Below are 20,716 nucleotides of genomic sequence, written 5' to 3'. Positions count from 1 at the left end.
CGAACGGTTTCATTCGGGTCTTATGGAGAATCCTTCTGACCCTTGTTTCATGGGAAGGGGCAACACTCAAGCTCAATGGCCCCAACGCTGTCGGTAAAGTTGTATATTGTCAATGTTTTCTTTTGGTTATTTCCTGACTGATCCAGATGTGTATTGAAGCACTGCCTGCCATTCTTTGTCTTCCACATGGCCTGGCTATTGTGTTATCCAATGTGGACTAATAGAACATTGGGATTTTTTGCATTAATCTCAGTGTATCAGTGGTGATCTGTTATAGACAGCTCTGCTCTGCTCTAATGCACGATATTAGTCGCTTCACAAAACTCTGGGAGCAAAACTAGTCAAGTGAACTATCCAGTGACGAGCTAGGGACCGGAAATGGCCTCACACAAGCCGGAAATGGCGCATGCGTACAAGAGAGCAGGCCACTTTCCGCCCTGAGTTGGGCGGTTTCTCCAGTGCAGGGGTGTACTGGACTGAGGGCAAGGCTGAGAGCTGCGGTAATCATGGCGGCGGGCGAGCAGCAGGCTGCACACCGGCCCGGGGCTTTTAAGCAGCAGAATAAGTCGCACAAGACTGGTCGGCACCGAGGAAAAGGAGAGCAGGACCGTGAGAACAAAGGTGAGAGGAGAGTGCGGTGTGACTGCGGCCGGCGCCTCCATGTGCTGCCCACGTGTAGTCACTGCCCCTGTACACAGCGCTGCATGTCCTGTACAGCCTGTCATCCGGGGCTTGGCCACATTTAAAGAGCTTCCCCTTTAATGAAAAAAAAAATCATGATGGTTGTCAATGTGCAATGTCAGCTTTATAGTAAGTTATTGGTATTTGCTCCAGGGTCTGGAGGCCACTGACATCACCAATGTTCATAGATATCAGCTCAGGGAGGGCAGTGGTGCCCAGATAAGACTGCCCCCATATAATGGGATGTCCCCCACAGCCCCTCACACAATGGGATGTCCCCCCCCCCCCCCCATAATGGGAAGTCCCTCCCCCACAGCCCCTCACATAATGGGGTGTCCCCCCCACAGCCCCACACATAACAGGATGTCTCCCCCCTACAGCCCCTCACATAATGGGATGTACCCCCACCCCCACAGCCCCTCACATAACAGGATGTCCCCTCCCCCCACTGCCCCTCACACACATAATGGGATGTCTCCCCCCTACAGCCCCTCACATAATGGGATGTCCCCCCCCCCCCCCACATAATGGGATGTGTAGCCCCCTCACATAATGGGATGTCTCCCCTCACATAACGGGATGTCCCCTCCCCCCACATAACAGGATGTACCCCCCCACAGCCCCTCACAAAACGGGATGTCCCTCCCCCCCACACACATAATGGGATGTCCCCCCCCCCCACAGCCCCTCACATTTACCCAGTGGTTTCCCGTTCAGTGTGTAATGGTGATATTGATTCCTTCTTCCCATGTGTATAACCTTACATTTATTATTGTTAAACCTCATCTGCCACCTTTCAGCCCAAGTTTCCAACTTATCCAGATCCATCTGTAGCAGAATACTATCTTCTCTTGTATTAACTGCTTTACATAGTTTTGTATCATCTGCAAATATCGATATTTTACTGTGTAAACCTTCTACCAGATCATTAATGAATATGTTGAAGAGAACAGGTCCCAATACTGACCCCTGCGGTACCCCACTGGTCACAGCGACCCAGTTAGAGACTATACCATTTATAACCACCCTCTGCTTTCTATCACTAAGCCAGTTACTAACCCATTTACACACATTTTCCCCCAGACCAAGCATTCTCATTTTGTGTACCAACCTCTTGTGCGGCACGGTATCAAACGCTTTGGAAAAATCGAGATATACCACATCCAATGACTCACCGTGGTCCAGTCTATAGCTTACCTCTTCATAAAAACTGATTAGATTGGTTTGACAGGAGCGATTTCTCATAAACCCATGCTGATATGGAGTTAAGCAGTTATTCTCATTGAGATAATCCAGAATAACATCCCTCAGAAACCCTTCAAATATTTTACCAACAATAGAGGTTAGACTTACTGGCCTATAATTTCCACGTTCACTTTTAGAGCATGCGTAGATCAACAGGCCAGCAAACACCATCAGGAACTTGCGTTTCATGCGCACCCTACAGGAATTACGGCTGTTGTGCAAGATTTTGGGTGGGCAAGTGATTAGTCAGGATATAGCGGGGATTTGGGGAAAGAGGGAGAGCAGCCGGAGAGCTGTAACTGCAGACCAAGCACCCTATGCTTGTAGCTTTTTTCCATTAAAATTTGCTCATGGATTTCTGTAACACATAGGCATGGATTTATAATACAAAGGTATGGATGTCACCAGCATTAAAGGGAGTTTACATGGGTTCCTAGAGGCGTCCTGCTCTGTCTTAACCTACAAGTCTGAAGTCAATCTATGTGACTGCAGACTTGTGAATTCTCCGATGCTGGCGCCGTTGGTCACAAGTATGTGATCTGTATACATGCAGGCATGTGCTGACTAGACATGCTTGAGGCCCAAAACGTCTAGTTGGAATGTGGCCGGAAGTATACAAGTCGTACACTTGTGCTCAGATGAGCGCCAGAGTATCCTCACAGCGTGCGATGAGGGGATTCACAAGTCTGCAGTCACATGGACAACCCCTCTAAGCTGGTCCTACACATTTGATGCCAGCTTTCTCGCCCAAATCCTACATTTACAGGAACACCTGACCCAGCATTCCTGTCTTCTATGAGAGCTGATGAGAGAGCCATCTTGTGGCGCCTAATCTCCCCACCATACAAAAAGCGATTGAACTCCAAATGCCCAGTACCTATGTCCTGTCATTTTTGGGGGACAGCTGGAGACCTCCATACAGATTAGATAGTCGGCTGATATTGGTAGTCTTCTCTCCAGGTGTGTGTAGGCCTTTAGGCTTGTATCATGTGTTGGCTTTATCTCATTGTGCTCATGATTCTCCTACCAGTCTCTTCTGAAAATTGTGCAGCATTTGGCTGCTGTACAGACTGGCGCCGAGGTCTGGTCTTGCAAACTGTAACAAAGCAACAATGACTGCAGCATAAAACTTAGCGGTTATCTTGAGTTTAAAAAAAAATTGCACAAAGATGTCAAAATCATTTTTTCCTTGGTCTGTGTCCATAATATATGAGGCTTGAGCACACGTTACCCGAATACTTGGTTTATGGAATAACCTTCGACTGTTCCTTTGGCTGCCACATGCCAGCCTTGGTCTCCATTCACTTCTGTGGGGTGGGAAGGGCAGTCCTCTGCCATTGGATTTTTGTTCTTTGGCATCTGACATTATGGGCTGTGTCTGATCACGTTCTACTGCTAATTCCCAAGTTAAATCATGCAGCTGGATTTGCTTTCTTCAGCATTGTCAATAGTGTCTGTGATGTCCACTAAATAACTCATTTTTTTAAAATTTCATTTAGGGCGAGTACCTGTCAAAGTTCTGAGCAAAAAAATTAAGAAACATTTAAGCAAGCTGGACAGGAGACATAAAGCCAACCAGATCCGCAGAAACCGGAAAGATGCTGTGAGTAAATCCGGTTTATTACCAGTTCTAGACCACATGTACGCGGCTGTATTACGGCTGACTGTAATAGGACGGCCACTAAAGTACATTTCTACAATTTCTCAGTATGCTGCCATCAGGTGTGTGTGTGTATATAGAGACATCGCGGAGGGCGGCTCAGTGCATAAAGCACCTAGTGGAGCATTGTATGGCCGCCATCAGATCTGGTGTGTATAGAGACATCGAGGAGGGCGGCTCAGTGCATAAAGCACCTAGTGGAGCTTTGTACTGCTGCCATCAGATGTGATGTGTGTATAGAGACATCTCGGAGGGCGGCTCAGTGCATAAAGCACCTAGTGGAGCATTGTATGGCCGCCATCAAGTCGGGTGTGTATAGAGACATCGGGGAGGGCGGCTCAGTGCATAAAGCACCTAGTGGAGCTTTGTACTGCTGCCATCAGATGTGATGTGTGTATAGAGACATCGCGGAGGGTGGCTCAGTGCATAAAGCACCTAGTGGAGCATTGTATGGCCGCCATCAGATCTGGTGTGTATAGAGACATCGAGGAGGGCGGCTCAGTGCATAAAGCACCTAGTGGAGCTTTGTACTGCTGCCATCAGATGTGATGTGTGTATAGAGACATCGCGGAGGGCGGCTCAGTGCATAAAGCACCTAGTGGCGCATTGTATGGCTGCCATCAGATCTGGTGTGTATAGAGACATCGAGGAGGGCGGCTCAGTGCATAAAGCACCTAGTGGAGCTTTGTACGGCCGCCATCAAGTCGTGTGTATAGAGACATCGGGGAGGGTGGCTCAGTGCATAAAGCACCTAGTGGAACATTGTACGGCCGCCATCAAGTCTGGTGTATAGAGGCATCGGGGAGGGTGGCTCTGCATAAAGCACCTAGTGGAGCATTGTACAATAACCATCAGCTGCAATGTCTACAGAAACATCGGGAGTGTGGCTCAGTGCATAAAGCACCCAATGGAGCATTGTACCGCGTGCATCAGATGTGGTTGTGTGTGTATAGACATTGGGAAGGGTGGCTCAGTGAAATAAAGCACCCAATGGAGCATTGTACACTGACCATCAGATAAAGTGTGTGTGTGTATAGACATTGGGGAGGGCGGATCATTGCATAAAGCACCCTATTCAGAATTTTACGGCATCACATGGAGTCACGTACAGAGCTGTACTGGGCTCTGACTGCTTCCATGACACATTTATATATTTTTATAGTGAGGCCAAATAGCTGCGTTGATAGTGTTCACATGTAGTGCAGCACACTGAGAATGCGCAAAGTACCGAAAAAGAAAAATTTGAATATTTACTGGTGGTCATTTACTGAATATGATGACTTCAGATCAGCTGTATGATATATTTATCTGTACAGGTTCTCACAGAGAAGCGCAACTTGGGTAGCAAAGACGGCCCCCCACACCTTGTTGCTGTGGTTCCCCTCCATGCCGATGTGGTTACAGATGGCCTCATGAATCTGGTCCAGGGCAATTTGGGGGACATACTTCATGAGGATGGCTCTACTGGCAAGTTTGCTCTCGTGTGTCCGAAGCTAAAGCAGCGATGGCGGTTTGTTAAAGCGAACAGGGGTAAGAGCGAACCCCAAAAGTGAATGATCACTAACCACAAGCCATCCGCTATTACACCGTGCACTTCTCTCCTCGTTATACAGATGACCTGTTTTCTTTGCTGGATCTGGCCAAGGTGGCGGATACCCTTCTGTTTGTCCTGGACCCCCAGGAGGGATGGGACAGTTATGGAGATTACTGCCTGTCATGCCTGTTTGCTCAGGGCCTGCCTAGTTTTGGTAAGAGATTCCATGATGTGTATATACTGTGTGTCTGATGATAAACTATCACCATAGCAGCGGGCTTCCACAGAATAAAGTATTGCCCCCGTGCTGTAGCCCCGTCCAGCACAACTGATCCAGTATTATGGAGCGTGTGTATAATGGCATGGAGCGCTCCATTCATTTCTATAATGGCCGTCAATATTGCTGAGCAGACGCGGCACGCTGCCGGTGTTTCCTGTACACAATATAATCCGCTTCTTGGCTAATTATTCTCTTTCCATTCTAGTGCTTGCTGTGCAAGGAATGAATGAGATCCCAATAAAGAAACGGAATGATGCCAAGAAAAATCTGAGTAAAATGATTGAAAAGAGATTCCCTGATGCCAAACTGTTTAATCTGGATTCAGACCAAGAAGCCGCCTTGCTCTTGAGGCAGATGTCCACCCAGAAACAAAGGCACCTGGCGTTCAGGGGCCGGCGCTGTTATATGCTGGCTCACCGAGCCAATTTTCAGCCATCCGATGAGAGTGGCCTGGTGGGCACATTGAAAGTGTCTGGCTATGTCCGGGGGCAGGAGCTCAATGTTAACAGACTGGTTCATATTGTTGGTCACGGTGACTTTCAGATGTCTCAGATAGATGCATCTCCTGACCCTTACCCACTGAACCCACGGGTCCACAAATCCAAAAAAGGACAGGATGTGGAAATGGCGGTATGTCTGATTTGTAATTGTATAATGTCTATTTATTTTGGTAAGTTTTTTTTTTTTTCTTTTTTATAATATTGTTTCATTAAAGTCCTTATCCCACCTTCTCTAATCAAACTGCTTTATTTTTACTTATTTCTAATGATGCGCGAGTGTGCTTGGATAAGTTGTTTTCCGAGCTCGCTTGTGCGATAGAGTATCTTCGGCGTGCTCGATTACTATGTTAGTCGCCATAGCTGCATGTCTCTAACAAACGGGCAATCCCCGCATATGTTGCAGCTGAGCTGTCGGACAGCCATGAGACATGCAACTGCGGGGACTCGAACATAGTATTCGAAGGTACTCTATTAGCACACGAGCATGCTCGGATAACGACTTTTTACCCTTCGCCACGACAGCACCCCACATGAGAGAGAGGGATCCGCCCATAGGAACAGGAAACCTACAGAATAAAAGGAGGCGGTCCCCTCTCCTCCTCAGTTTAGGTTTCCTGTTCCTACAGGGACCCGGCTTACCTACAGATGAAGAGGATCCCTGGGCCATGCACCCGCCTGCGCCGGTTTCTGTGGGAACGGCAGGGGCTGCGGTACCAGAAGCAGCGGCGGGGGAGCCCCTGCTTGCAGCCTCCCCCCTCGTCTGGCCAAACATCCACGGTCCGGGTCCGGTCACCGTAGGTCCGGCCGGCACTGTGAGGACGCGCGCGCTGCAGCGGCCGGCTTAATAGCCTCTGGCGGCCGCATGGTGAGTGAGAGCGGCGCGTCTAACCCGGAAGTCGCGGGAGCACTTCCGGGTTGGTCCGGGGAGGCAGGAGAATGGGCGGCAAGTTTAAAAATGCAGCGCTAGCGTCGGGCCGGTGTGTGTGAAATGGCTTCACCGGCCGACGAAGCGCACCTGCCCGCAGTGCAACAGCGCTCTCCCAGCAGGGAGAGAAGCACGAGGAGCAGCACAAAGAGTGGTGGCCGACCTCCAGAGAAGAGTTCTACCACCAAACGAATTCCGCCTCCAGAACCGGTACCTGTCAGCTTCACTGGGTGAGTTTTTGAAAGAGTCTCTTCCTATATGCTGATATATGTTCCTCCTGTATCCTTCCTCTAGACTAAGAAAAGGACACACAAATCTAAGCATAAAGAGTGTGCTTTATGTACGCAGCCCCTCCCGGATGATTATGCCAAAAAACTGTGTGCAGAGTGTATCATGCAAACTCTACGGCAGGAAAATATCATGACTCCCTCAGATGTCAGAGCTATTATCCGAGAAGAGATGCAGGGTTTGGCGCAGACAAGTAGCGCCAGTACCCGTCAGCCTAGCAGGTCCCGGTCTCCGGTTAGTTCGGAGTCAGAGGGTGTATGTATTTCTTCAGACGAAGAGGGATCTCAGCCGAGCTCATCCGAGACTGAAGGGGGACTTTGTCTTCCCAACAGTAATGTGGACAATTTAATAAAATCTGTCAGGAGCACGATGGGGTGCCCAGATGGGAAAGAAAAGAAATCAGCACAGGACATAATGTTTGCGGGGTTAGGACAGAAGAAACGTAGGTCCTTCCCCGTCATACAAACCATCAAAGATATTGTCAAAAAGGAGTGGGACAAGCAGAATAGAGGGTTTTTACCATCATCCTCTAAAAGGCGCTATCCCTTCAGCGATGAAGACCTAAACACCTGGTCAAAGGTGCCAAAAGTTGATGCTGCGGTAGCCTCCACAACCAAACAGTCGGTCCTACCAGTGGAGGATTCAGGGGTCCTGACAGACCCGCTGGACCGTAAAGCAGAAGCTTTACTAAAGAGGTCATGGGAAGTCAATACGGGGGCGTTCAGGCCCGCCATATCTAGTACCTGTACTGCAAGATCTCTACTAGTATGGACGGAGCAATTGGAGGAACAGATTAGAGGCAAAACTTCGAGGGAATCTATCCTGCTGAAATTGCCTCAAATTAAAGAAGCAGTAGCATTCCTAGCTGATGCCTCAGTGGACTCGCTACGTCTTGCAGCCAGGTCAGCCGGCCTAGTCAACACAGCCCGGCGTGCACTCTGGCTAAAGAATTGGAAGGGGGACGCACAAGCTAAAGCAAAACTTTGTGCGATTCCCTGTCAGGGTGAGTTCCTTTTTGGGAAGACGCTGGATGAACTCCTGAATAAAGCAGGTGAAAGGAAGAAAGGCTTCCCTAACCAGTATCTTCCATCCTACAGGAGAGCCTTCAGGAGACGCCCCTTTACTAGGAACAAGCCGCTTGAACAAAGAGAGCGATGGGAGTCGAAGGACCCAAAGCAAAAAGGTGCCTTTTTTAGCGGGTCCCATAATCCGAGACGTAAATACCGCTAACCAGGAAGTAGGCGGCAGATTAAAATTTTTTCTTCCCCAATGGGAACAGATAACATCCAGCCAGTGGATTCTGGACATTGTGCAATACGGCCTTAAATTAGAATTTGATCGAATCCCTTGGGATTCCTTCATAATAACATCTCCAAAAGGTCAGGACCAACAGAGGGCTCTAGAAATAGAGATCCTATCTCTTCTATCTAAGAAAGTCCTGATTGAAGTTCCCCAGGATCAAAAAGGGAAAGGGTTCTACTCCCCTTTATTCCTGATTAATAAACCAGATGGTTCATTTAGAACCATCATAAATCTTAAAAAATTAAATTCTTTCCTGCGTAATCATACCTTCAAAATGGAATCCATTAGTTCTACCATAAAACTCTTATTCCCTAGGTGTGTCATGGCCGGAATAGACTTAAAGGACGCCTATTACCATCTTCCCATACATGCCGAACATCAGCAGTACCTAAGGGTAGCAGTCACCCTGGAGGGAAAGGTTCGTCACTTTCAATATGTTGCAATGCCATTTGGGCTTTCTATGGCTCCCCGCGTCTTCACTAAGGTGATACTAGAAGTGATGGCTCATCTACGCCAACGAGATACCTTGATAATACCCTACCTAGATGACTTTCTAGTGGTAGGAAGCTCTGCACTTCAATGTAAAACTCGTTTATCTAATACGATCTCGTCCCTACAGGAGTTAGGTTGGATCGTCAACTTCGAAAAATCTCGGCTGAATCCAGAAACCGTTCAGACATTTCTAGGAATCCAGCTAGACTCCGTAAGTCAGAAATGCTTTCTTCCTCAGTCAAAGAGGTTGACTATACAATCAAAGGTATCAGACGCAATACGCAAACCCTACATGACACTAAGGAAGGCCATGTCCTTACTGGGGTCATTATCATCATGTATCCCTGCTGTACCTTGGGCACAATTCCATACCCGTCAATTGCAGTACGAAGTATTGTCGGCTCAGGGGAAAGACTGTTATCTAGAAAGTAGAATAACTCTTTCCAGTAATGTCTTAGAATCGCTATCCTGGTGGCTAGACATGGACCACCTATCACGAGGTGTGCCATGGATAATAGACCCGTCTAAAATAATTACCACCGACGCCAGCCCTATTGGGTGGGGAGCACATATGGAAGACAATCTGGCCCAAAATACTTGGGATCAGACAGAATTAATATGTTCCTCCAACTGGAAGGAGTTAAAAGCAATAGAATGTGCCTTATATCATTTTCTTCCGCAGATTCATGGAACAAATGTAAGAATTTACTCAGACAATTCCACCGCAGTGGCATACTTGAACCGTCAGGGTGGTACAAAGTCAGGAAGTCTGATGACCATAGCTGCAAACATCTTTCAGCTGGCAGAGGCTCATCTAACATCCTTAACAGCCCTGCACATCAAAGGTGTAGAGAACATCAGGGCAGACTACCTCAGCAGAAACGAGTTGCGTCAAGGAGAATGGACCTTAAACAAATCCATATTCAGAAGGATAACAGAAGCATGGGGGATACCACAAATCGACCTATTTGCCACAAGAGACAACCGGCAAGTACAAAGGTTCGCTTCCCTGAACACCAGGGATCACCCAGATATGTTGGACTCTCTCCACCATCCTTGGCGGTTCAGACTGGCATATGCCTTTCCTCCAATGTCTCTGATTCCTCTAGTGATCAGAAAGATCAGGAGGGAACAGGCAAGAGTAATCCTCATTGCACCATTCTGGCCGAAAAGACCATGGTTCTCTTGTCTCCAGACCATGTGCCTATGCGATCCTTGGATCCTCCCATCAGACAAGGAGCTGCTGTACCAAGGCCCCTTTTTCCACCCGCAAGTGAAAGGTCTTCACTTGACGGCGTGGAATTTGAGAGGCAACTATTAAGTTCCAGAGGGTTCTCAACAGAACTAGTAAACACCCTCTTATTGAGCAGGAAAAGATCTACCACCCTAATATATAGTAGGGTATGGAATAAATTTTTAGACTTCTACACGGTACCGTTCACTAAGCAAGTTCCACTCACACCTATCCTAGAGTTCTTGCAAAAAGGCCGAGAGTTAGGACTATCTGTAAATACCTTAAGAGTTCAGGTCTCGGCATTAGGAGCCCTATATGGATGCAATATAGCAGCTAATAGGTGGATCTCCAGATTCATAAAATCTTGTGAACGTAGTAAACCGGTCCATATTCCCCGTCTACCTCCGTGGGATTTAAATCTAGTATTAGAGGCCTTAACAAGCTCTCCATTTGAACCATTAGATTCAATACCTTTAAAAATCCTAACATATAAAGTAGCCTTACTAGTAGCCCTAACCTCAGCTAGACGGGTTAGTGACATCCAGGCCCTATCAGTAGACCCACCTTTCTTACTGATATTTCATGATCGGATAGTCCTGAAACCAGACCCCTCATACCTCCCTAAGGTAGCGTCCAGCTACCACAGGTCACAAGAAATATTTCTCCCTTCCTTTTTTGATTCACCTGTAACTCCAGAACAACATAAGTTCCACACCTTAGATGTCAGAAGAGCCATCCTGACTTATATAGAAAGGTGTCAGACATGGAGGGAGAGTAGGGCTCTGTTTATCTCCTTTCAGGGCCACAAGAAAGGACATGGGGTCACGAGAGCTACCATATCTCGGTGGATCAGAGAGGCTATCTGCTTGGCCTATACGTCAAAAGGCGAGATTCCTCCAGTGGGTATAAAAGCGCACTCAACACGAGCCATGGCTTCCTCCTGGGTGGAACAAGCAGATGTACCGATCCATTTAATATGTAAGGCTGCAACTTGGTCTACACCTTCTACCTTCTACAACCATTATAGACTTGATCTGTCCACGTCTTCTGATCTGACCTTTGGTAGAGCTGTTCTTAATACAGTAATCCCACCCAAATAATGACTCTCTGAAAATCTCTCATGTGGGGTGCTGTCGTGGCGAAGGGTAAAAAGCCGGATTACGTACCGGTAATGCTCTTTTAATGAGTCCACGACAGCACCCATGTATTACCCTCCCTAAATTATGCACAGCTCTTTCCTTTAAGGTCACAAATAATGGTTGTATAGAGTTAAGAAATTTATGTGACTGAATAAGAATGAATACTAACACTTTTGCGGTTCCCCTTTTTATACTCTGTAACTAAACTGAGGAGGAGAGGGGACCGCCTCCTTTTATTCTGTAGGTTTCCTGTTCCTATGGGCGGATCCCTCTCTCTCATGTGGGGTGCTGTCGTGGACTCATTAAAAGAGCATTACCGGTACGTAATCCGGCTTATCTGACCACACTCGCTCATCACTAGAAATGGGTATCTATTTCCGTTCTCATGACTTCTTTTGAGAATTTCAAGTGCATACAGGGAAACTCTAAATAAGATCTTGTCACTGTCCAATATAATTTTCAGTGCACAGTGACAGTGCGCTCCCTTGTCGGCACTAATTAGAAGTGATGAGATGGAAACGGAGCGTAATGTCAGTGCGCATTGTAAGGAAATGGAAATATGTAAAAAAAAAAATAAAATGATGCAGTTCGAGTAGAGGGGGAAGGGTAGGGACTTTTTAATCCATATTAGAAAAACTATTATCAAAATACTGATTCATTTAGAATGAAAATCAATATTAGTTTCGGACCATCCCTTTAAAGATATTGTGCAAACTATTTTATAATGTATTATCAAAGGAAACCAAATCACAGCCAATATCCTTCGTATGATGGGTTCTGGCCGTGCCAGAAAAACCTGCTTGACTCAGTGGGGTCTGTATTGTTTGTCATTTTGACAGGAAATATAACAGTGCTACGCTGAGTACACATGAAATGTTTTACACTAGTGTGAACACCGGCCATGAACCGTGCCACTGATGTCATGTTTGCCCATCAACAAGTGACCTTTCGTGTTCTAGCAAAATTTATTTTTAATGGCGTTTTCTTTAAAAAAAACCCACAAACAACCCAAAATATCAGTTTAGTCTAAGGCTACTTTCACACTTGCGTTTTTCAGCTTCTGTCACAATCCGTCGTTTTTTGAGAATGCAGGATCCTGCATTTTCCCATAGACTTGTATTAGCGACGGATTGTGACGGATGGCCATCCGTCGTGCACTGGATGCGTCGTATTTTGGCGGACCGTCTGCATGAAAAAACGTTCAATGTAACGTTTTTTTCGTATGTCGGATCTGCCATTTCCTACCGCGCATGCACGGCCGGAACTCCGCCCCCTCCTCCCTGGACTTCAGAATGGGCAGCGGACGCGTTGAAAAACTTCATCCGCTGCCCACGTTGTGCCGAATTTGCACAACGTCTGTCGGTACGTTGCGCCGACGCTTTGCGATGGCCACGTACCGACGCAAGTGTGAAAGTAGCCGAACAAACTATTTCGTAGGTTGAAGGGCCATCACTTTCCTCCAGTTGCTGCCTTTTGAATGTAAAAGAGAAAGGGTATTGAATGTTAACTTTACATTAAAGCCACGCAGGAAATGATCTGAGTTTTGTGCTCTAACAGGATGACCCTGGTAACTCTGCAGAGATGGACGAGGATGTGAAAGTCCTGATGAAGGCTGATCCATCAGTACAAGAGTCCCTGCAGTCTGAGGTAGTTCCTGATCCCATGGAGGGCGAGCAGACTTGGCCTACTGAGGAAGAAATGAAGGAAGCAGAGGGTAAATGGTCTGTCGTCCTTGGCAGAGTGTGTCCTGAGTCTCACTCTGATATTCTGCCAAAACTATAGGTGCTGGATAGAGATGAGCAGTTTGATTTGTGCTGCCCTGGTCCAGCGCCAGAGGCTCAATGAGCACCGGTCACAGAAGTGAAAACAGAGGATCGAACTGGATGCAAAACCAGGGCAGTGTGAATTGTTCATTTTTAGTAGTGAAACCTCTCTCCCTCTCACAATCCAGCAAGGATTGTTTCCGCCATTGTATAATGGCTGGTCAGCCCTGTACTGAAGCCCCTTCTTTGCAATACCTGTATGTAGTGTGACCGACAGCAGAAGTAGAGCGGCAGTAAACACCTTTCCCCTTAGGCCCCTTTCACACATCAGTTTTTAGCCGTCAAGCACAATCCGGCTAATTTTGAAAAAAAAAATGGATCCGTTGCAAATTGTGAAAAACTGATGAGAGAGAAAATATTCTCCAGAATGGAAAATTCATGATTTCATTGGAAAAAAAAGAATTCGGTGACCGATTCCATAATTTCATCTGTTTTTCGCCAACGGATCCGTCGCTGTGCGTTTTTTTTGCCGGACTGAAAAAAAACTTTCCTCTGTACATTTTCTCTGGCCGCCAGAAAACTACTTTTTGATCCGGCAAAAAAACAGATGAAACGTGAGTCAATCCGGCGCTAATACAAATCTATGAGAAAAAAAAATGGATCCAGCGGCAGCTTTTTCAAAATTCGCCGGATTGTGCCTGATGGCAAAAACCTGATGTGTGAAAGGGGCCTTACTGTAACCTGTCTCATGGGGACCGATTACACCTGACCGCAGGCTAGACAGAGAGATGGCCAGTTAGGGTATTTTTGGTGGTAAGACCACATCAATTTCTAATAAAGTGACATCATGTTGTCGAGTATAGTCACTATTGTTCCTGAATGTCTGCAGGCCAGACAGAAATGGAAAATGCTTCAGTCTGTGCATTATAACTGCTGTAAACTTGGCTGTCCTGCTCCTGTAAAGAAATAAAATGAGCCGGGTTTGGACAAATACTTGTGTTGCCACTCATCAGATTCACTAAGTGCCAACTTATAGTTGGCATATAGATGTGAGCTCATGGGCCGTCAGAAAGATTAATCAGGCTTTTGCTTTCTGTTAGAAACAAAATTAAAATAATTTTCCTAACTCTTCCAATTACCGTAGATTCCTTAAAAATTAAAGTGCAAAAAAAGGTTCCTAAGGGTACATCCACTTACCAGGCCGCATGGATCTTGGATGATGAGGGAATTGATGGAGAAGGAGATAGTGAAGATGATGATTATGACGACATGGATGATGATGATCAGGAAGATGCTATGGATGAAGCAGTTTCTGAGGTAATAACCTGAGGTCTGAAAAGTCTTTAGAGTTAACAGTGCTCTCCTTAAACTGTTATTAGGAACACTAGATGGTGGCCCGATTCCAACGCATCGGGTATACTAGAATATGCATGTCCACGTAGTATATAACACAGCCCACGTAGTACGGTATATTGCCCAGCCACATAGTATATTGCCCAGCACAGAGCCACGAAGTATAGAGACTTAAAAAAAAATAAATAAATAAATAAACATATACTCACCTATAGCCCGTTGAAGTCCTGCTATACTTACCATCCGCCGCCTTTCCTGCTCCTCGCCACGATCCCGGGACCGCTCCATTGCAAGCGGCAGCTTCCGGTCCCAGGGCTGGTGTGAGCAGGACCTGTGATGACGTCGCGGTCACATGACCGTGACTTCACGGCAGGTCCTTGTCGCACACCAGCCCTGGGACGGGACCGTAAGCTGCCGCTTGCAATGGAGCGGTCGCGGGAGCGTGGCGAGGAGCGGGAAAGGCAGCGGAGGGTGAGTATAGCAGGTTTTTTTTTTTTATTATTTTGAATGACATATTTTTACTATTGATGCTGCATAGGCAGCATCAATAGTAAATAGTTAAGGAAGCACAGGGTTAATAGCAGCGGTAACTGAGTCCGTTACACCGCGGGTCGTTATCGCTGCCATTAACCCTGTGTGAGTGGAGGGGATTATGGAGCAGGCGCCGGGCAGTGAGTGTAGGGGAGGGACTAATCGGACTGTGGCCGTCGCCGACTGGTCACGGCAGCCATGACAGGCAGCTGCCGAGACCAATCGGCGAACGAATAACCGTGACAGAAGGACAGACAGACTGAAGTACCCCTTAGACAATTATGTATATAGATATCACCTGCCTTGTAGATAAGTTATGGGGGGCCAAGCCCTTTTAGATAGACCTTAAATTCTCTTATGAGAAGACAAAATGTCCACATGTGTGGCTCGGATAATGCATGTTTAATGACCCCTAGGCAGCATGTGTCTGCTCATTTTACCCATGATGTTGGGTCCTCTATACGGTTTCATTATTCCATATCCATAATAATGTGTTCCATTTCAATGGCGCCCCATTGTGTTATATTGTCAGGAAGACGACGGCAGTGCTGGAGAGCCGGAGGACAGCGAGACTGTCACTATTCCAGACAGCACTCGGGATGACAAATATGATGAAAACCTAGATGAAACTGAGGAAGAACAAATGTTGGAGAAATATAAACTACAACGAGAGGATGAGATGTTCCCAGATGAGGTGGACACGCCACGAGATCAGCTAGCCAGAATCCGGTACAAGGGGCTATAAATCCCTGCATTGATCAGTCCATCAGAATACCACTTGCTTTCTAATTCTTCGCTATCTCTGATCTTCAGGTTTCAGAAGTATCGTGGTTTGAAAAGTTTCCGCACATCACCATGGGATCCTAAGGAAAACCTACCCAGAGACTATGCCCGCATCTTCCAGTTTCATGACTTTTTCAGGACCAGAAAACGTATCTTTAGAGAATTACAGGAGGAGGAGAATGACGGTGCCATGGTAAGTGATGGATTAGAGTAGGGGTCCTAACTCTCTTCTTAGCTTCAGAGCCACACTCTGCTCTGAGCGATGGGTTACAAGGCACATGTGAAGACACCACAGATGCCTGAAGTGTGCTCTTTTGTTCATGGTTAGAATTCAGTGTGCCCTTAGAAAGTACTTCTTCCTCAATTGCCCCTTTACAACATTCTTATGCCCTTATTGTCACCAAACAGAACATGCCATCCACATCCTGCATGCTCATCTTATGGGCACAAATACTGTACATTATCTTTTCGCCCTGTAGGTTGGCTGGTACGTCACAGTACACCTCACTGGAGTAGGAGTTTCTGTGTTGGAACATTTTAAACAGGGGGCGCCACTTGTTCTCTATTCACTGCTTCCTCACGAACACAAGGTAAGCACTGGTTCTACCGTACCAATAAGAAATCAATTGAAATTAAAAAGCAGATTCTTTAGTTATGTCTTATACTTGTAGATGTCTGTTGTGAACATGTTGGTGAGGAGACACGCCGGTAACACTGAACCAGTGCGGGCGAAAGAAGAAATTATTTTTCACTGCGGATTTCGACGTTTCCGAGCAGCGCCACTCTACTCTCAGCACACGTCTGGTAAAAAAAAAAAGTTGTTTTTTTTTTTAATGCCTATACTGGTACTACTGGGAATGTTGTGTTGCATCACACAAATGTGACTATAATACATGCACATATGAGAATAAGGGATTACCTCTATAGCAGTGGTCCCCAACTCCAGGCCTCGAGGGCCGCCAACAGTGCAGGTTTTCAGGATTTCTTTAGTATTGCATCGGTGGTAATGTGATCATCTGCACAGGTGATGATTCCAACCCCTGTGCAATACTAAGGAAATCCTGAAAACCTGCACTGTTGGCGGCCCTCGAGGCCTGGAGATGGGGACCCCTGATCTATAGCATCACTTAATGAATGCTGGGATGTGATCTCTAGGACTCCGACTGATCGTAAGAGTGAAGCAAGTAACCTAGAACAGACAAAAAGGGAAGGGGACATTGCTATGGAACAGCGATAACTATGTACCATTTTTAGAATGTGTGTCCTATAGGTCATTCCCCCTGTTATAGTGGTATGCCATCACCTACGCAGAGGGATCTACTCCTTTAAAAGCTTCTCTATAAATTGGTTTGTGACCATTCTTTGCTTTCTTCTTCCAGCGGATAAACACAAATCTGAGCGGTTTCTGCATTCTGATGCAGCTGTGGTGGTCACCGCTTATGCCCCCATTACTTTCCCTACAGCCTCCTTATTAATGTTTAAGGAGCGGAATAATGGTAAGTGTATTATTCAGTGCAGCTATTCTTATATGTTGTTCTTTGTTCTGCGGTTGCTGTGGTTTGGGGTTTTCACAAACATAAAGATGTTGAATATATAAATGAGCTTAAAAGAGAACCAGACACTGCACAATAATTTAGTGGATTAGTAAGGGATGTAAATCCCAAAAGCAAACACCACCTATATATTTTCTTTCTTTGTTTTACATGAAATATCTGGATTTTTTTTCTATCTTTGTAGGGATGCATGATCTGATCGCCACTGGATCACTCCTCAGTGTGGACCCTGACAGGATCATTATCAAGAGGGTGGTGCTGAGTGGTCACCCTTTTAAAATATTGAAAAAAACTGCTGTGGTACGCTACATGTTCTTCAACAGAGGTATGTAACAGGGCGGATGGGCTGAAACTTAAGGGGCCATCATAAATTGCTTTTAAGTTTGAGGAGTACAGTTTTCTTCCGTTTCATTGTCTTTGCAGAGGATGTGTTGTGGTTTAAACCAGTGGAGCTGCGCACTAAGTGGGGTCGTAGAGGTCACATCAAGGAGCCGCTAGGTGAGTATCTCACTTGCAGAATTGTCCCAGATGTTGTATAGTACCTACCTGTTTAGTCAAATCTTTTGGGTAATAAAATATCTATAAAGAATGCAGTTTTTTATGCCCATGGTGTTCAAATAGTATAAAAGAATGTTTTAGTTTAAAAAAACAAACAAACCTTGTTGTATAACTTTTCGGTTTTAAAGGGGTTGTCAGGTGAAGATGTTTTCTGCTATCCACTGTATAGGTAGTAACTTGGAGATCAGTTACGATCAACTCTTGGGAACCACATTGATCATCAGAATGGGGGGCTTTCACCCCAGGTAGAATAGAGGGGCAGTGCATCTGCCTGATTGCTGCTCGATTTATTCTTTATGGAGCCACTGTCATAAGCCGATTGCCAGATATTGGATATTATTGAATGAATGCAACAGTGGTTGAGCATGTTCACTATCGCTTTTGGGATAAAAGTGACCCTTAAATTCCTGGAATCCAAGGCACCAGACTGCTTCTCTTCAGGATAAAAACTTATGGTAGCTTTTATAACTGATAACAAATGTCCATTTTTAATTGGTCTGGGTCCCAGTGGTCAGACTCCCACTGATGTGTAAGTTATTGCCAATCTTCACCACACAATCCTTAAAAGGACTAAAGTTAACTTAAAAGGGGCTTAACTTTGCCACTTGCAGATAGTCTCAGAGAAGCTGATGCGTGGCTCTCATGAAGAAAAATGTTGAGAATAAAACCTAAAATTGTGAATGGTAGAATAGGCAGTTTCTATCTTTTAAATGATATGTAGAGCTAGTGATAACTTTATTTTCTTTAATTATTTGTAGAGATTAGTAGAAAATGTTTACAACTCTGCATAATACATAATCTTTCACATTTTAGGAACTCATGGGCACATGAAGTGCCATTTTGATGGACAGTTGAAGTCCCAGGACACTGTATTAATGAACCTATACAAGCGAGTTTATCCTAAATGGACTTATGACCCATATGTGCCCCCACCAGTTACATGGGTGAAGAGTGAGGTTCAGATAGATCCTGCAGAAGTGGAGATGGAATAAATCTTTGCTGTATATTCTACAAGCTGATCTGTTTCTTCTGATTGGTGCCTTAGAGACTTATTTATTTTGTATGTATGATTTGAAATTTTAGTGTCATCCTTAAAATCAGTGTTTCTCAACTCCAGTCCTCAAGAGCCACCAACAGGTCATGTTTTCAGGATTTCCTTAGTACTGCATAGGCGATGAAATTATCACCTGTGCAATACTAAGGACGTCCTGAAAACATGACCTGTTGGTGGTCATGCTGCTTTAAATGAAACTCTACAGTGCTGAATTTCAGCTGCTGTTTGGTGAAGACTCTCTTATCCAGTCTATGCTGCTGAGGTCCACGTTGCCTCCGCACAGCACCACGCCAATGTTTTGTGCATCTCCCGTCTTCTCTTGGAATCTGCTGGAGAGAACAGCAGCCAGACCCAGGCCGGCTGTCGGCTCGATCAGAAGCTTCATCCTCTCCCAAACTAACCGAGTAGCATTCTGTGAAATGAACAAGAGACTGCATCTTTTAACGATTCTGGATAATAATGCAACCCATCCAAATTTCCACTATAAATGGGAAGAATAAAAATGTCATCACCTGCTCTGTGCCAGAAATTAAAGAGGAATTGTGATGTTTTATCGACGTGTTTTGATGTCAATGTTCTTCACACTTCAGCAAGTTGTATCATAGGAATAATTTCTGTCTATGGCTCAAACTTTAAAAAAAAAAATGTTTCTGGGACTTTGATGGCACATCCTTAGGAGAGGCTTTCAATGATCATTATGCCCACCTATGTCCCTGGGGACCAAAGCAAATGAATCTTTGATCTCCAGTACTGGGAATAGCGGTCAGCCTAAACTGTATGTTTAAGACTTTATTTTTTATACTCTTTTATTCCTACTGGTAATTTTTTTAAGGGAATCTGTCACCTAATTTTGGCCCTATAAACTGCGGCTACTGCCATCTGGCTTATCTACAACATTCTGTAATGCTGTAGATAAGCCCCCGATGTATCCTGAAAGATAAGAAAAAGACTGACCTAGGGGCGGTCCTGGTCCGGTCCGATGGGTGTCGTGGTCCGGTGCCTCCCATCTTCATACAATGTCGTCATCCTCCTTGCTTCTGTTGCGGCTCCTGCGCAGGCGTACTGATTTGCCCTGTTGAGAGCAGCGTAAAGTCCTGCAGTGCACAGGCGCTGGGCCTCTCTGACCTTTCCCTGCGCACTGCAGTACTTTGCTCTGCCCTCAACGGGGAAGAATTACGCCTGCGCAGGAGCCACGACAGCAGCAAGGAAGAAGACGTAATCGTATGAAAATGGGAGGCACCGGACCTGGACAGCCCCTAGGTGAGTATAATCTAAGGGTACCGTCACACTGAAACGACGCTGCAGCGATACGACGATGTCGATCGCTGCAGCGTCGCTGTTTGGTCGCTGGAGAGCTGTCACACAGACAGCTCTCCAACGATCCCGAGGTCCCCGGTAACCAGGGTAAACATCGGGTTACTAAGCGCAGGGCCGCGCTTAGTAACCCGATGTTTACCCTGGTTACCAGCGTAAACGTAAAAAAACAAACATTACATACTTACATTCCGTGTCTGTCTTCCGGCGCTGTGCTTTCCTCTGCACTGTCAGCGCCAGTCAGCCGTAAAGCAGAGCGGTGACGTCACCGCTGTGCTTTCTGGCTGGCCGGCGCTGACACAGGATGCAGGAGTGCAGAGAAGCACAGCGCCGGGGACAGACAGCTGAAGGTAAGTATGTAGTGTTTTTTTTTTTTTTACGTTTACGCTGGTAACCAGGGTAAACATCGGGTTACTAAGCGCGGCCCTGCGCTTAGTAACCCGATGTTTACCCTGGTTACCAGTGAAGACATCGCTGAATCGGCGTCACACACGCCGATTCAGCGATGTCAGCGGGAGATCCAGCGA

The 20,716-nt window shown here is 46.1% G+C and overlaps 2 protein-coding genes across 2 annotated transcripts in view; one reads left to right on the top strand and one right to left on the bottom strand.

Moving 5' to 3' along the window:
- The first annotated feature begins 451 nt into the window (after window positions 1-451).
- TSR1 (TSR1 ribosome maturation factor) lies at window positions 452-19,428 on the top strand. The gene is made up of 15 exons (XM_069761372.1): window positions 452-621; window positions 3,426-3,529; window positions 4,903-5,116; window positions 5,200-5,334; window positions 5,606-6,030; window positions 12,838-12,994; window positions 14,188-14,360; window positions 15,460-15,656; window positions 15,741-15,903; window positions 16,190-16,300; window positions 16,382-16,514; window positions 17,090-17,206; window positions 17,448-17,588; window positions 17,687-17,761; window positions 18,635-19,428. The coding sequence occupies exons 1-15, from the start codon at window positions 507-509 to the stop codon at window positions 18,811-18,813; spliced, it is 2,439 nt and encodes an 812-aa protein (XP_069617473.1). The 5' UTR covers window positions 452-506; the 3' UTR covers window positions 18,814-19,428.
- Window positions 18,551-20,716, bottom strand: part of SRR (serine racemase) — a 39,196-nt gene continuing 37,030 nt past the window's right edge. Inside the window, exon 8 of the mRNA XM_069761373.1 lies at window positions 18,551-19,287. Within this exon, the coding sequence (XP_069617474.1) occupies window positions 19,090-19,287 (198 nt within the window). The 3' untranslated portion in view covers window positions 18,551-19,089. The remainder of the gene's footprint in view (window positions 19,288-20,716) is intronic.

This window comes from Ranitomeya imitator, chromosome 3, assembly GCF_032444005.1.
Source record: "Ranitomeya imitator isolate aRanImi1 chromosome 3, aRanImi1.pri, whole genome shotgun sequence".
NCBI lineage: Eukaryota > Metazoa > Chordata > Amphibia > Anura > Dendrobatidae > Ranitomeya > Ranitomeya imitator.
This window is presented reverse-complemented; position numbering and strand designations above follow the sequence as displayed.